The sequence below is a fragment of the Alternaria infectoria genome (genome assembly GCF_024043175.1).
Source record: "Alternaria infectoria strain BMP 0036 chromosome Unknown scaffold_19, whole genome shotgun sequence".
Taxonomy (NCBI): Eukaryota; Fungi; Ascomycota; class Dothideomycetes; order Pleosporales; family Pleosporaceae; genus Alternaria; species Alternaria infectoria.
In genome coordinates this window covers 161,450-176,961 of record NW_026250708.1, presented here as the reverse complement: position 1 = coordinate 176,961, position 15,512 = coordinate 161,450, and the positions used below count along the sequence as shown (strand labels likewise).

Genomic DNA, 15,512 nt, shown 5'->3' with positions numbered 1-15,512 from the left:
TCCAACTCGCCATCCAAGCCCGCTGCTTCAACGCCTACATGTACATCCGCTCCAACAACACAAACCACCCGAACCGCTACACGCAGAACAAAGTCGCAGGCATCCTGTTTGAGAATAAAATCGATCACGCGAGTACGTATGCCCGTCATAGTACCTTTTGCTGTTGCTGTAAGGCCCATCACCACACCCACACACATACACACACATACACATCAAGAACACCCCTCCGCCTCCCCGTTTACCCCACTGTGGACTAACATACCCAAACAGCGTACTTCGGTCTCGAAACCTCCCTCATCCACGGCATACACATCGTCCCCATTTCGCCGTGCACCTCGCTGATTCGGCCACGGGGGTTCGTAAGAGAGGAATGGGATACGTTCTTCACGGAAGGGCGGGCGAATGTGGAGGGAGGGTGGCGCGGGATTCTGTATGCGAATCTTGCGTTGATTGATCCGAGAGCGAGTTATTCGTTCTTCAGGGACGGGATTGATGGGTTTTGGGATGAGAGGTGGATTGATGGTGGGGCGTCGAGGACTTGGTATCTGGTTTGGGCGGCGGCTTGGGGGGAGTTTGCTAAGGCGGGACGGTGAGGGGGCGGTGGTGAGATGAGATTGATGGTGAGGTTGGAAGGCGGGGTGTTGTTTGAATAGCTCATCCTGAGAACGTGAGTATCCACGACAATAAGAACATCTGAACATTTCTTGACAGTTCATTTGATCCTACATATACAAATCCACCACTTCCTTCCACCTTACCAACATGAGGTCCCTGCCAAGCTCAGACCACATTCGATCGTCAAGCCACACTCCACTTTTCGGCAGCCGATCGTTCCGATGCACTGCCACAAGTAGATAAAACGCCAAGAACAGCTGCACCGCCCCACAGATACTCGTACAAGGAGACTAAGAGAACCAAGGAAATGCAGTAGCAAATAGGAAAACAAAGAGGCCCTTCCGTTCTGTAGTCTTGTGCCAAGATATATTAGAGCAGAACATAGATTGTACAAAGGAAATGGGTTTCATCGCGCCGCTCAGCGAACGCGAATCGATTGCAGCTAGCACACTTGCACGCTCTAGGTGGCGGCGAAGAAGCGCTTGACAACGTCGACAGTGATGTCGCCAGCTGCGTTATCGGGGTAGATGTAGAACGCAAGCGCGATTATGGCGTAGATGCCAATGCACATGGCGCCCTCAAGGTAGTTGCTCTTTCCATCCTGGATCAGGTAGTTGACGATCAAGACGGAGATGAAGAAGATCATGGTCTCGAAGCCCTGGAAGTGGAGAGTCATGGGCTGTCCCATGATCCAGCCAAGAATGACAAGGAAGGGAGTGACGAAGAGAGCAATCTGCATAGAGGATCCGATAGCGACGTTGATAGCGAGGTCCATCTTGCCCTTGTATGCGACAATGACAGCGGTGACGTGCTCGGCGGCGTTTCCGACAATCGGGATCAAGACCAAACCGACGAATGTTTTGCTGATGTGCGCGGATTCAACAATCGAGTCGATGCTATCAACGAGGAACTCGGCGCAAATAGCGACAAGGACGGTAACGATGACAAGGGCAACACCGGCAGCAACAGGCGACAAGATCTGGGCTTCCTCTTCCTCGCCGCCTCCCTCTTGGTTCTCAACATCAGCGAAGAGGCTGTGGTGGGAGTAGAGCTGGAAGTAAAGGTATAGGATGTAGAGGATGAGCAGGATGATGGCAGTGCCGTGGGAGAGGACCAGGATGTTCTTGTCAGTCTCGAGGTTGTCCTTCTTGTTGTCACCGTGCATGACAGCGTAGAGGGTGGCGGGGATAATGAGCGAGGCGGATGCGACGGCCATGAGCGATGACATGGTGGATGCGACGGTCTCGTTGAATCGGCTCTCGTGTTGAGTCAGGCCCGCGGCGAGGAAGCAGCATCCGAGCACCTGGTCACAGTCAGCGCTGAAGTATGAGTAATAGAATGACTTGACTCACAAGAAGGATGTTGGACAGAATACTGCCCAGCATGCTGGCTTGGACAATTCGGATTTCGCCCTGCTTGAGCGCAACGATAGAGACCTGTTGCGGTTAGTCAATGCTGCAGCGCAATGGATGCGCGCGGAAGCTTACAATGAGTTCGACGGCATTTCCAAATGTCGCATTCATCAAACCACCAAGAGTTTGGCCAAGCTTAGCGGATAGCTCCTCAGTCGCGAAACTCAGGAGTGCTGCAAGAGGGATAATAGCGATGAAGTTGAGGACGAAGACGACGGTAGGGTTCCAGTGCAATGCGCCGGCGATGATGCCGAGCGGCACGAAGACGAGGAAGACGTTGACGTAGTTGCTGGCGAGTGTCGCGTAGATCAAATGCAAGACATGCTTGGGCATAGTCTTGACGCGCGATTCGTCTTCATAATTCTGGGTGCGCCCGATGAGCGGGGTGTGCTCATCGTGGAGCCGGCCGTTGGCGGGCTGGGGCATGGCTTGCTGCTGGTGACGGTGATAACTCTGTGCTCGACCGTGACGGTGGAAAGACTGCTTTATGTTTTCTGCCAAGGGCACAGGTTAGCGATATATAATTCGTGGGCCGAGTGCGCGATGGAAGTTGATGATGGTGCTGTGCTGCGCCCCGGTCGGTCGGTCGGCGGCGATGGAGGTTTGGTTAGGAAAGCCGAACAACGATGGTGTTGTAGGGTCGATCCAAATACCAAGGCTGCGCGAAGCGACTATGACAAGGCCGGCTAACTGCCGCGTGCGGGAAAATGAATCAAAAGGGCCATTGTTACTCACTCATTGCTGTTCGGGAGAAGAGTCAGATGCGCACGGCGCGGGAAAGCTAGCAGTATATGACTTGTCGAAGCCAAGCTCGCTGGTCTGGTAGGTAGCTGCCGAATGCACGCCCTGCAATTGGCGGAAGACAGGCTAGGAGAATTGGCAAATGCTTTGAGGTTGTGTCTTCGCAGCGAGGACCCGGCGAAAGTGGTTAGTTATCGAGAGGGGGAGGAGGGCAGTGCTGGCTTGCTGTTTTCCTGGCCGGTTGAGATGACGAGGTGGTTGGTGAGGTAGGCTGTGTAGACGCCAAGCGGGTACCAGCGCATGGTTTAGCTCGGGAGCTGCCAGGTTGCCCAGGGGAAGTGGAGCATATCGTCACATATTTCCCTCACTAATCGCCACGCTGTCTCAGAAGCTGCAGAGACTCGAATCGCGATACTCAAGTCGCGTTATTACCAGCCTCATGAGTTTTGAACGTGTGTGCCTCGGTGCGCGCTTCAGCCAAAGCTGATGATGTCATCACCCCGTCGCGCTTGCCCGCCAAGTCCAATCTGAGTCTGGAGTGGCCCATGCACGTCAAAACAACCGCTTGCAGATCATTCAAATGGCCCACCGCCGACCTTCTAATCAAAAAGTTCGTTTTGAGCGCTTCACTCCGGTACGTCGCGGAGTGCCAAGTGCGCGGACGAGATTCACTGATAACGACACTGCCCGCTGTCTTCGTCGCTCAATGTGAACAGCCTCACCGCTTCTACGAGGTAAGCCCGAGTCTTACAGTTGACGATGTACAGCGTGGCAAGGGATGCTTGGCGCGCCATGTTCTCTCTACGAGGATACACCACGGAGGTACATGGCCCGAACTCCGCCTTTGTGGCTGACTGACATGTTGATCTTTTTCCGTGGCGGAGCTGTGAGAAGAGTTCTTGGAGCGTTGGCAGGCGGTTTTCTGGCTTCGTTCTTCAATGGGCTTTTGAAGGTCTTCACCGGCTCATCACTGATATCCTGGGGCGTGCTCTGCAGTGCTTTGCGCGGCGATGCATCTATTGTCCACTCTGTTTTGATGCCCGCGCAACTTACAGCTTTCGCGCTCGAAACTGAAGAGCTTTCTCACGAGTAGCTTCAAATGTGTACTTTGCGAATGCCGGCACTTCTTGGATGTACAAATGAGACGGTGCGGACACTCTATCCATAGTATTTGACAGACGTGTTCATCCGCATGCTTGCACCATCGGCTACTGATCGAATGACAACCCCTCCGTCACAGCTGTAGATTTTTGTCAAACATACTGAGAAGTCTTTGATAGTTTGTTGTCGTTTCGAACGCGTGTAGTGACCGTATTCCAACTCACGCAGGAGTGATCTCCTGCTCACTCATACTGCTGCAGGCAGATTCGTAGCAGCTCGATGATAAGGCGAACCAGATTGCGTGTCCTCCAATGCAATAGTAAGAGCGGAAATGTCCTCAATGTATAGTCCACGTTCTTTAAGCTTCCGCCGAAGAAATACAACTCTAACGTGTGTAATTGCTGTTAAACAATAGAGTTGATTAAATACTAGATGCGCAATGTTAGAGAACAATTAGGTGTATTGTTCTCGAACAACTAGAGACAAATCGCTATCGAGCTACAGTAGCGATTACGAGGTGTTTATGCTGGGTGCTAAGTCATATGTAGCCCTTGAGGACCATGTAGTGAGGGTAGCCGAACCAGCCGCGCTTCCTGAATTCATGCCGCATCAGTCCAAGCGGCCCGTTCATTACTAACTCTTCATGCCATCTGTTCATTACCGTAGGCGGGCACAACTCTATCCTATGTAGCATACGGGCTCTGTAAGATTGGAAAGTAGCGGAAGCCGCCCACAGCGTCACAGAACACGCACACATTGCAACGGCCGTGATCACAAAGGCTGAGATTGAATGGCCAGTACTGTTGATCTGCTGCACATTCTACAATGATTGTTAGTGATGATATCCACGAGCAGAAACCAAGGTGCTTACCATTCCGTACACTGAAGATGCGAGGGAGATGGGTAAGAATATAAATGCCAAAGCCGTGACTTCAAAAGTGTTAGCGTTTGTATTGGACTGCGCATGGATGTCGCCGTACGTAGCATGACTCTTTTGCTCTCACGGATGCTCATCTCTGCCATCTGAGTACTCTTTCTTGTGCCTTCCACCGCTAGATGATCTCTGACCTGTGACTCGGATTGTTCGAGATCTTGCAGTTGAAATGTCAAGCATTCCATGGCGTCTTCGAAAGCTGCTTGAATGCCTTCGTTGCTGTAGCTGAAATGTTTTCGGAAAAAGCGCGTTATCCACCGCAATGTAGTTCGTTGCGCGTCAATGTCGATCCTCAAATAAGTCCACGTTGGAATTGGAGGACTTGGTTCAAAACGGAAGGGCAGAATTGGGAGACTGTCACCTCGGTATCGTCTGTAATACTCTAATTCCACCTGAGGCTGCAAGCCATCCCTACTGATATGAGGTACATGCAAAGGTGCTGTAGATAATTGTAACTCGATTAGTGCAGCTAAGCAAACGTAAAGGAAATTACCCTTGCCGTAGAAGTCATTGGTGCCAATTCCCGACGTGATGAACCGCTGAACAAGCCAGGTGTTCTCATGTTCATAGTCAGGGAGATCAGCGGCAGTGCCGAATCCTTCCGGGGCACATGATGGTCGTTTGGGTGGATACATTGCAAAGCTGGTAGAGTGTTTAGTCGCCATGCCTTGCCAATTGCGTGTGTTTGCCAAGAACAGGACTGCTGTGATACTAGTCAGCTGGCATAGTTGCATACAGCTGGACGATTGTAGATACCTGTTTTAGATGCTGTTCCTGGCGCATCCTCAAGTATACACAAGACGTTCCTTCCTATTCGTAAAGCTGGAAAGGTTTTGTACCAAGGTCGTTGTCGTCCATTGCATGGATCACCCATACACATCTCCGCATAGTCGAATATCTCAGGCCCTAGATCCAGACCGAGGCCGAGGATGTCTTTCGTTTGAGAGGAAGTAGGACGATACTTTGCACTTATGATAACTACCCTGTAGGCCACATTGTTATTCGGTGTTCGGAGTGCCATTCTGAAGTCATGGCAGGATAGAATTGCTGTGTAAGGTCTGACACCGCTTCCGTCTACGGCGGGTAAGTTCCTTGGAATATGGAGGCTATCCTTTTCGTGTGCGTTGCAGTATTTACCGGAATCATTTTCGAGTGTGTTGCGGTATGTAAAGGAATCCTTTTCGAGTGTGTCGCAGTAATCCCATTTCAAACAATGACCGTCTCCGTCAAAGCTTGCCAACCACAAAATGTCCCTTTCAGGACAACAATTACGCCTGGGTGGTTGCTTCAGTTTTGCCTCATACTCTTCGTATGATTCGAATCCAGAGGCAGCCTTGGAATTCGCAGGAGAATATGCGCCACTGGAAAAGCTGGCTCCGGCGCTAGCGTCGCTTGCCATCGTGTGGGTCACTTCTCCAAGAATCTTGAAAGCCGAGTGGTTTTGTTCGTGGGCAGAGGATGCGTCGATTGAGTGGTACACGGAAGATGATGTGAGAAGGTCTTTCAAACTCGGAGATGCGGCTGGATGTCATTCCATATCAAGCGCCTGCGGGGTCGTCATGTGAAAAACCTGATGCAGGCATTAACAAGGCTGATGTGCAGATTTAACTCTGTTTGTACTCGTTGTGCCATATTTGAGCAAGGTTGAGCACCCCGCGCGTAACTCCGTGGTATCAATTGGCTGGCTAACTGACCTGTGCCACATGCTGGCATACTTAGACCATCAATCGGCGGCGAAACGAGAATTGAGCGTACATGCCTTCGGGCCGACCTGCAAGCTCACACCAATAGGCTGTGTAGAGTTAGAGCGAGTGTGGTACATCTGAAGCGCTGTGGGCTCGTAGGCCCATGTCGTCCTCGTACTCCGCATGTGCTGTAGGGGCTAAAGAATGCGTCGATGCCGGGAATGCTGATCGTGTTGGTAAATAACCAGGAATTTGTGACACAAGAAGCAAATGGTAGGTGTTGTGCGATTGTTGGATCTCATATCGCTACAACGTACATATTGGGTCGGTGTGGAGATACGCATCGCACTTTGTGAACGCGTCTGGTGGCAGCCTGACCGCGACAACACCAAATGACCGAGCAGACAAATTCTGGCAAGTACTGTGCAATCTCCATATAATGTATCTGTAAAGACAGTAAGCCCTTGGTGGTCTTGTGCACCTAGAGATGCGATGATGGCTCGTTTCGTGAGTTGTGCGGCGTGGTCTCCGACGTGGGCCTGCAGGTGCGCTGCGACCATAGCATTCCAGTAATTGAGGCCATATATGGCTGTCGCAACGATACAAATACATGTTTACGGTGCAATAGGACCGTAAAGGACGTGTTCGGTAGTCGCGACTGCCCTCAAGCGGCCAAGGGCGCCGGGTGATGCCAGCGCTTGCCCATGACGTCATCGGCAAACCTCAATCCGGCGTGGCTTCGTCATGTCTCTTCAACTACACCCAGCTGCCATCCTGGCGCAACGTCCGCCTACTATGCTCATCAGTGCATTTTCAAGGGAGAAGCTCATAACCCTTCGTAGCTCAAGCATGCATCAGGAACTCGCACAGCCGAAGCTACCCGATCGCGTCCGCTCCCCATTCGAAGTTTGGGTGGACACGTAAACCATGTCTTCATAGATGCTATCACGAGCGAACAGCCAACTTTGTAAAGAGCATGGATATGACTGGAAATGACTTTGGAATTCCGCCGGTACTTTGCTGCCTACCGCGAGGTAGACACCACCAATATTCGGATCGATTACATGTTTCCCATACACCTAACTTTGAAAGAAGGCCATATTTCACTTTCACGCTAAACAAGTCGCAATCATGGAATTTCAGGCTTCCATATAATCGACGGCGTCTTCAGGGAATGGCTACCGCGAGCATGACCTGTGCGCTGTATGCGTCTACCGTTGGTTCCAAGGAGTCCATGGGAGAGTAGCTTTTCACAAACAGCGTCAGCAAGCCGACGCGTCTACAGTGTCTACAGCAAACAGCAGCTCAATCATTCTGGTAAAGTAAAGAGTGTATGATAGCTACTCTAGAAACCGCGTTCATTCCGCGACTGACACAGGCTGCGCGCCATTATAGGTGCCCTTTCCAGTCGTGATTGTATGGTCACGCGACCCATAACCCTTTTCGTGCACTCTTTGAAGGTTCTGCTCAAAATTCACTACCCCAACCTACCAGAAAGCACGAGCCTTTTTCAAGTGTACACTTCACTACGATACGCTAACCCAGAACCGCGAAAGTTCCCAGTGACGCCTAGATCACGCGCTTGGAACTTTGATATATACAAACAACAGCTTCTACCGTCTCACCACTCGCGCGAGTCGTCAAAACACCCACCACTCTCTGTAACCCGACAAAGCCGCAGACATGGCTCACCTCGGACTACGCGCGAGTTGCTTTTCTCTTCCGGCCGCACCGTACTTCTTCAGTAATGCGTACACCATCTTCGAGCATCCCAGCGGCCCATTTGGCGCGCGTGGTAGTCGCACTGGCGCTCTACCCTCTGCGGAGACTTATCTTCACCAGACAGTCACCCGCTCAACCCGCGCCCCTGGACTGTCCCCTTACGCCAAGTTTCGGCGCCTAGGTTCAGTCTGGTCAGTTCCGAGCAAGACGACAGTGAGCGCTGCAACAGTCGCCTTGAAGTTGGAGCAGGAGCAGACGAAAGGTACGCCGATCTTCAAATGTAGTTCATAGGCCAAGACACTGACAGCGCCAGCACTGGAGGATATTCTCAGCGCAACAAGCTTTCTGCGTTCGACTCCCCTCGCATCCACCACCCTTGTGGCCCAGGTCGATCGAGAAGCATGGGATCACATCTTGGTGAACCTAATTCGCATACCCCACGATAGCCTCTCCGCGACCCTTCGTGCAGTAGCGTCCGAGATCGAGCTAGCACTGGAGATGGGGGCTCTACATGTCCCGGAGCTACCCACACACTCGTCTCCTGTCAAGCTTCACACAGCTGACCAGATGAGCCGCCATAACAAGTTTAACCTCTTCTTGGATGACTTCCCCGCCGGCCGTGTCGCGGAAAAGGACTACAGCCTTCTCGCGGCCAAGCTCCTCGAGAACCCCGACTTCCCTGTCGTCCCGCCATGGCACGAAGAGTTCTATCTTCTGAGGCCTTGGTTCAACGTCGCGCTCGAACTTTCGGAAGACTACCCCGACAGCGATATCTTTGCGCATGAGATACTCCTGAGGAAAGTCTTCCCTCTTGTCAACAAGCATAAAGGAGCACCACCCGTGAAGAGGCTTCGCGCTACTGTCCACAACGCGAGCCGCGACGCGCCCCCAGAGGCCGAGAAGATGATGCAAGCTGAATTAAACGCAGCTGCGCTTCTGGAACCTGGTCGCCTGCTGCAGGTCAAGATCGAAGATCTAATTCCTGACGTCGCGAAGACCGAGGAAGAACACAAGGCCTTGCGCAAGATCTCTCTGAAGGAATTGAACATTGCCCGAATCCTGGAATCTGACGACCGCAGCGTCATCCGTCTTCTACAGGACAAGATGCGCGCCATCTTGCAAAACAGCAAGCATGTTGCCGATGTGGATGATACCTGCATCTGCGACATCATCAGCGAATATAGTGATGACGAAGGGGAGCATCACTTCAATGACGCTGCCGCGCTGAAGAACATCTTTCCCCAGCGTAAGCGAGACATCGTCCTTGGTTGGGCCTCATCCATTGAGACTTCACTTATCCACCACATTACGCTCTCCAGCGCTGATCAGACGGACTGCGAGCCACTGGAGCCTATCGGAGATGCGGACGACATGACTGAAGTGGAGGGCGAGCTCCAAAAAATGAGCGAAATAACATGGGAGCTCGGAGGTTGCACTCTCATCTTCCCCCGCGGTCACGATGGTGAGATCTTGCTCGGATATGGCTTCCAGGCAGACCAAGTGGTCTCCGAAGGCCACTTCACCAACATGATCAGTGCTGCCTCGCCGTCAGAGTCAAGCTCGGATGCAAGCTCATACCAGAGCGAAGACGAGAAGGCCGCCAACCGTCGCAACTCTGACACCTCGTTGGAGAGCAATACTGCTCGGTACGACTACCAAAAGAAGCGTATCGTGATGGCTTCGGTGAAGCATTTCAATAAGCGCCGGATCACGAATCTCCACATGGCGTACGGCATTCCGCGTGGTGCGCTGGATGCAGACCAGCCAGGACCCAACACGCCCTCTCGTTTTGCGACTTGCGACGAAACACCGGGCCTACTGGACCAGTTCAACGCGGACTACGAGGCGAAACGTCGCGAGCGTGAACATTCTGGCGAGTGAAGAAGAATTCCCGATGGACATCATCTCACATCGGCCACTCCGGCAATTCTCCAGGCTTTTGGGTCTTTTGTCCTCCCGAAGACGGGGCCGCTCCTCAAGCTTAGTCATGTTATGACCGGAAGCAGGCTTGCAGACCTCGCTTCATTTCCATTACGTTGCTGTACTATTCTTGTGTTGTTCTCGTTGTAGTTTTGTTTTCTATTACGCATAGCGTGCGGCGTTTCTCTACAGCCTTGATACCCCTATGTCCCGTCTTCCGGTGTTTGATATCGACTGCTCTGGAATTCGAAAAGTTCGGAACCTCCCATAATTGAATACAACTTTCTACTTACTTTCTGTAGTCTCTTCATGACACTACCACGCGATTACACTGCTCGTCACGTGTCCTTTGTAAGCTTGCGCTCCGGTTGGTTACCCACTCTTTTCGGCAACCTTGGTTCTCAACTCTGTCCCTAGGTTAGGCTACAAGGTTTCCTCGCAATTCCAGACTTGTTTACTGTGGCATTATGAATGACTGTCCTGCATTGGCCAATGTATCGCAGGTCAACCGTAGTTGCGTTAGTGCAGCTTTCGTCTTCACATTGAGATACATATATAATAACTCTCGCATTTCACAGTGAAAGTGATACTTTGTTCACTTTCCCTCCAAGATTCTCTGACTTTCTTCACCCAAGTGCACTTACCAAACAAGACACTTTCTCAACCACGCGCATACCAACATCACGCGCCTACACTTCCGAAAGCAGAACAAGTAACAATCAGCAGCATGTTCTCTCACACCCCAACTCCTAAGAGCGATCAGGTCGCTCTCATCAGCAAGCCTGTCATACAAGAGCACAACGATGTTGTTGTGGAGCAAATTCACCCAGATAAGCCAGACTACCAAGACTGCCCAGAATTCCAGGCAGCCCGCAAGCACGAAGCCTTCTTACAACATATTCACGCCTCGTCAGCATGGATGGGTGAAATGTATTTCAGCAAGATGTCTGATCAAACACGGCAAGATTTCGACGAAAGTACCGACAAGACTAAACGATACTGGGCGCAACATCCCGACCTTTTCTTGCTCCATTTTGGTAACTCTGGATCGAGCTCTGAGGCATCCAGTGGGAATCAGTCAACGCTGCCGACGCAGGTTTCGTCTGATCCTGCTGAAGATGATGGGCACGGTGGTTACAAGACTATCATCCACGCACCAAGGCCGCGACGCAAGCAGAACATTGCTGCCGACTGCGAGGAAATGGTCAAACGAGCTGAAGGCTACGACCCAATTTCCTCTGCTGCCTACGACGCTGGCCACGATGCGCCCGACAGATCTTCGGGGCAGCCTGGCAACTACGAGACGTCCCAGACTGGGTGGCAACAACGTCTATATGCATTGTGGGGACGACATCAGAACTACACGCGACCGAGCTTCGTTCATTGGTATCCTGAGGAGTATACACAGTGGTCGCAGGGTCAACAGTTACCTCCGTATCAGCAATGTCATCCCCAGCCACCACCAGGGTACTCGCAATACCATGCTGCCCAGCCGATGTATACGCCTGAGTATCATGCTCGGTACCAGCAGCAGTATATCCCATGGCAGCCAGGATTTGGCTACTACCGACAGTTGCCAGTACAGTGGCCAGCATATGCGCCACATCAACGCCCGCGTCCTAGCAGTTATGCGGAAGAGATGACACGGATGGGCTTCGCACGATGAATGAATAAGGTTCGATTCGTAGCCTACTCCTGAACACCGACGCAGCATATTCTACAACCCCAACGCCTCACTGATACCTCCAGTAAGGTTACCCAAAATATTCGACCCACCAACAATAGCAAAGAACACATCCTTGTACGAATCCCTAGCAAGTAAGCGTTAGCCCGGAACTTCCCCATCGAACGAGACAGGGAAACGGAAAACAAGAGAAAAGAAGAGGGAGGGAAGGACAACACTTACGCCACAATCTTCAAGCCCTCGGGCAACGGCTCTGGTCCACTCGACTGCAACTCCACGACCATTAACCCCAAACTCACCAACGTCGTTGGTAGTACACTAGGCCTCCACCCCAGCTCAAATGGCAACTTCTCCTGCTCAAACATACTCCTCACATACTCCAACTTCGCCTTGCCCGTAACCGGATCGCCCATGGTACTCAGATACAGCGCATTCTCGCCATAACTCAACACCGCCTCCCTAGCCCCATACACAAACTCTGGATTCCTCTTCTGACTATCCAACGTCCTTGCATATTTCGCCTTACTCGCCGTCGGGATATCCGTACGCTCTTTGCCGTCGAAGAAGGATATGTACTGCTGCCACGTTGGGTTGTGGAAGGGCTGCGGGTTAGCGAAGTACGCGTCCTGGCGCGACATGCTGGCGTCGTGCTCGATGGGAAAGTTGTGCATGGACAGATCGTCGAGGTCGAAGGAGCCGCCTAGCGGGTTAGGAGAGGAGAGTAGGCCCGCGGCTCCTATGGCGGTGGTGAAGTCTGCGCCCATGTTTAGGCCGGCGGCGAGGCCGGCGATTAGGTGTGGGATGGTCATGTTGCGCCCGTTGCGGTGGATGAAGTCGTGGTTTGCTAGGGCGTTTAGACCGGGGCAGGGGGAGCGTACATCACCGCTGGAAGCGGGATGCCAGTTTGTCCATCGGGGGTCGCTTGCGGGTGCTGGGGCGAGCGAAGTGAGTAGGTTCGCTATGTCGGTCGGGAGGTCCAAGAGGCCTTTTGCTGATACTACGCTTGCTCCGACGAGCACTGTGGTGACTAGTGTAGAGCGCATGTCTCCGATTGATTCAAGAGGTGTATATATTTCCCTGTAATCCCAAAAAGGAAGGATGCTGAAGTGCAATCAAAGAAGCGATAGTAAACACAAAACCGTTCCCCAACAGACGCCCATCCCGTCCTTAAGCTTTCCCACATCCACTACCCGGGCAACTCCCCCATAATCCCCTCGTCCAATAACCACGCCCCCAATCCCGCTGACCCCTCACCCTCCTCTTAGAGCCCTGGATCGTGCCTCGGAGCCTGTGCATAGCGTCATGTAGCTCGCATAGTCCCGCGTAGTTCCTGCATAGCTAGTTGTAGCCCACGTAGTCACCCGTAGTCAATCACTACTACTACAGGCCAAATCGACTGACATCGACGCGGACCTGGATGTTGTGGCTGCCGACTCATGCTGATCGGCGGCTAGGCAAGATGGCAAGGCGCCAGATCGACAGAACTCCAGACCCACGACGCGTAGATCGGTGATGCGAGTAATTGGAATGTGTGGAGAGGGGAAAGTCGGCACGATGGGGATCAAGATATGGGGTCGATTGAGTTTGATTCTTGCACCGTGTTGTGGTTTTGTTATTGTTGCGGCGAGGTAAGAAAGTGGCTGGGCGATGACGTCATGGTCGCGGGAAGTTTGGGGGCCGAGGATATATTGGTTGTTCTGCATTCGCTTTACCTCGCCGTTCATCCCTGCCTCGCTGTACATCGATTTTCCGATGTTAGCAGCAATACGATGAGTGTGATGAATGCATGCTCTCAAGATCGATGTGTAGCGGCAAGGTCGTCACGAGTTTGACATGTCGATGGATGACTTTTGAGTATCTTCATTCTTTCTACATCATTGTCACTTACACTTCTCCGTAACTGCATCAGATCAGCATTCTTGCGTTCTGTGCTGTTACCCCTATAACTCTGGACCACCGTTCTGTGCGTGACACGAGCGATAGGGCTCATGATGTCTACCGTCGAGTATTCAGGGCTTCGATTTAACATCAGCTTGTGTGTACGCTCTTGCAAGTTTGTGTACCCAACGCGCCGCCGCATCCAGTGCGACTGTCCTATCCTGATTACGTTGATGCAACGCATGCAGAAACGTGCTTGAGGGAGTGAATAGTGCCACCGAGAAGATGATCGAGTAATTCGTTCCTGTGTCGGGTACACGCACCTCATACAAGGAAGAAACTGAACCGACCTGAAGAATACACTGGAATGATATGAAGCAAATTAGAAGACGTGGCGTTAACGTAGGCTTCAAAGTGATCCCAAATTAACACCACCCATCCAATCCCCCACCACCTCATCAGAAAACCTCTCAAACTCGTCCCAAGACTTGGCCTCCAACTCTTCCTCAACTCCCCCACCCCGTAATCGCCAACACCCCACTTCACATCTACAAGCCGGCGGATAATGATTCTGCGGCCTCCACGCCTCATCTTGCTCATCCTCGTCCTCGTCGTCTATACCAATAGTTTCCAAATCAATAGGATCAGGCTCATGCACAGCGAAAATACGATAATACAGTCCAGGATACTCCTCGAGGTACATAGCATGCCGCCTGAAGATATCATACCACTTCTCCCTCACCCATTGCTGGATATCGCCAGTTAGGGTAATCGTCTTAATGTGTTGGAGATACCCTCCATACCAAGCATACTCCAATATCCAGTCGATAACCAAGCCACTATCGCAGACGTGCGGGCGTAGTCTTGCTTCAGGGAAGTTCTTTGCGGGGTTTGTCTCGCACCAAGCAGCTTCTTGGACGTCGTACCAGGGGTTTGCCTGTTTGTATGCATCGCCGAAATGGAGTTCAAGTTCATTTGTGTGCAAAAGAAAATGGCCGGCGCCGTGGCAGAATTCGTCGCGGTATAAGTTGTCGCCGGCGACTGCACCGTCGCGGTAATGGAAGGGTGGTACTGCAACGTCGAACATGGCGAAGTATTGTTCAGCCGTGAAGTCGAGTTTGATCTTCTCTAGTCCGTGGAGCGATGACAGATGCTTCATGCGAGCGTATTGCGCAACGTGATCGCTGATCACCGGAAACTTCGTCGACAAGGAGAGTTTCGGGTCCTGGCAAATGGCATCCCATGGCTGGTTGGGTAGATAGTACCAGCCTATGCGGTCCTTCATCTTCAGACTCATCAGGAGATGGGTCATGTAGAATGTTGTTGGGTCGGAGAACTCTTTGGCGTCGGTCAGCCAGGAGCGGATGCGAGACCGAAAGTATTCTTGGAAAATGAATGATGGGACATCGCTGGTCCTGGAGATGGTGGCGAAAGGATCGATGTTTTCGGGGTTGGAGTAGGATAGTGTGTAATGGGGATGGGCGGAGCCATCGACTACGATGCGTTGTTGGCCGAGCCAATGCTCTAGTACGATGAGGAGTAATTCTGGGGGTAGATGTTGTGCAGCGACCTGAAATGTCATGTCATCCTCGTTGCTTGGAAGATGTGCCATGATCCCCTATACTAACTGGAAGAATAGGCATCAAGACAGGGTTAGAGAGCCTATATATGTTACAAAGCGCATGCTTAAGCGCATCGTTGGTATGATTTTCGTCACTGCGCGTGGTTTACAGTCCGGTTCGTGAATCGGTACCACAGTTCGTACTCGACACCTGACATCGTGCGAAACGCGGAGACACTAACGTGAATTCTGGTACTGC

General features: G+C 52.0%; 5 protein-coding genes across 5 annotated transcripts; 2 read left to right on the top strand and 3 right to left on the bottom strand.

The window, feature by feature from the left end:
- Positions 1 to 1,075: 1,075 nt before the first annotated feature.
- On the bottom strand, positions 1,076 to 2,453 carry J4E92_008814 (uncharacterized protein; the record flags this gene model as incomplete). The annotated part of the gene is made up of 3 exons (XM_051500165.1): positions 1,076 to 1,918; positions 1,968 to 2,051; positions 2,103 to 2,453. 3 exons carry the CDS (start codon positions 2,451 to 2,453, stop codon positions 1,076 to 1,078), a joined length of 1,278 nt encoding a protein of 425 aa, XP_051349553.1.
- A 5,718-nt stretch (positions 2,454 to 8,171) lies between these two features.
- Positions 8,172 to 10,091, top strand: J4E92_008813 (uncharacterized protein; the record flags this gene model as incomplete). Its single annotated transcript, XM_051500164.1, has 2 exons — positions 8,172 to 8,472; positions 8,524 to 10,091. The coding sequence occupies 2 exons, from the start codon at positions 8,172 to 8,174 to the stop codon at positions 10,089 to 10,091; spliced, it is 1,869 nt and encodes a 622-aa protein (XP_051349552.1).
- A 766-nt stretch (positions 10,092 to 10,857) lies between these two features.
- On the top strand, positions 10,858 to 11,796 carry J4E92_008812 (uncharacterized protein; the record flags this gene model as incomplete). Its single annotated transcript, XM_051500163.1, has 1 exon — positions 10,858 to 11,796. The coding sequence occupies one exon, from the start codon at positions 10,858 to 10,860 to the stop codon at positions 11,794 to 11,796; it is 939 nt and encodes a 312-aa protein (XP_051349551.1).
- A 236-nt stretch (positions 11,797 to 12,032) lies between these two features.
- J4E92_008811 (uncharacterized protein) lies at positions 12,033 to 12,857 on the bottom strand (the record flags this gene model as incomplete). The annotated part of the gene is made up of 1 exon (XM_051500162.1): positions 12,033 to 12,857. One exon carries the CDS (start codon positions 12,855 to 12,857, stop codon positions 12,033 to 12,035), a length of 825 nt encoding a protein of 274 aa, XP_051349550.1.
- A 337-nt stretch (positions 12,858 to 13,194) lies between these two features.
- On the bottom strand, positions 13,195 to 15,304 carry J4E92_008810 (uncharacterized protein; the record flags this gene model as incomplete). The annotated part of the gene is made up of 3 exons (XM_051500161.1): positions 13,195 to 13,227; positions 13,703 to 13,829; positions 14,277 to 15,304. The coding sequence occupies 3 exons, from the start codon at positions 15,302 to 15,304 to the stop codon at positions 13,195 to 13,197; spliced, it is 1,188 nt and encodes a 395-aa protein (XP_051349549.1).
- Positions 15,305 to 15,512: the final 208 nt, after the last annotated feature.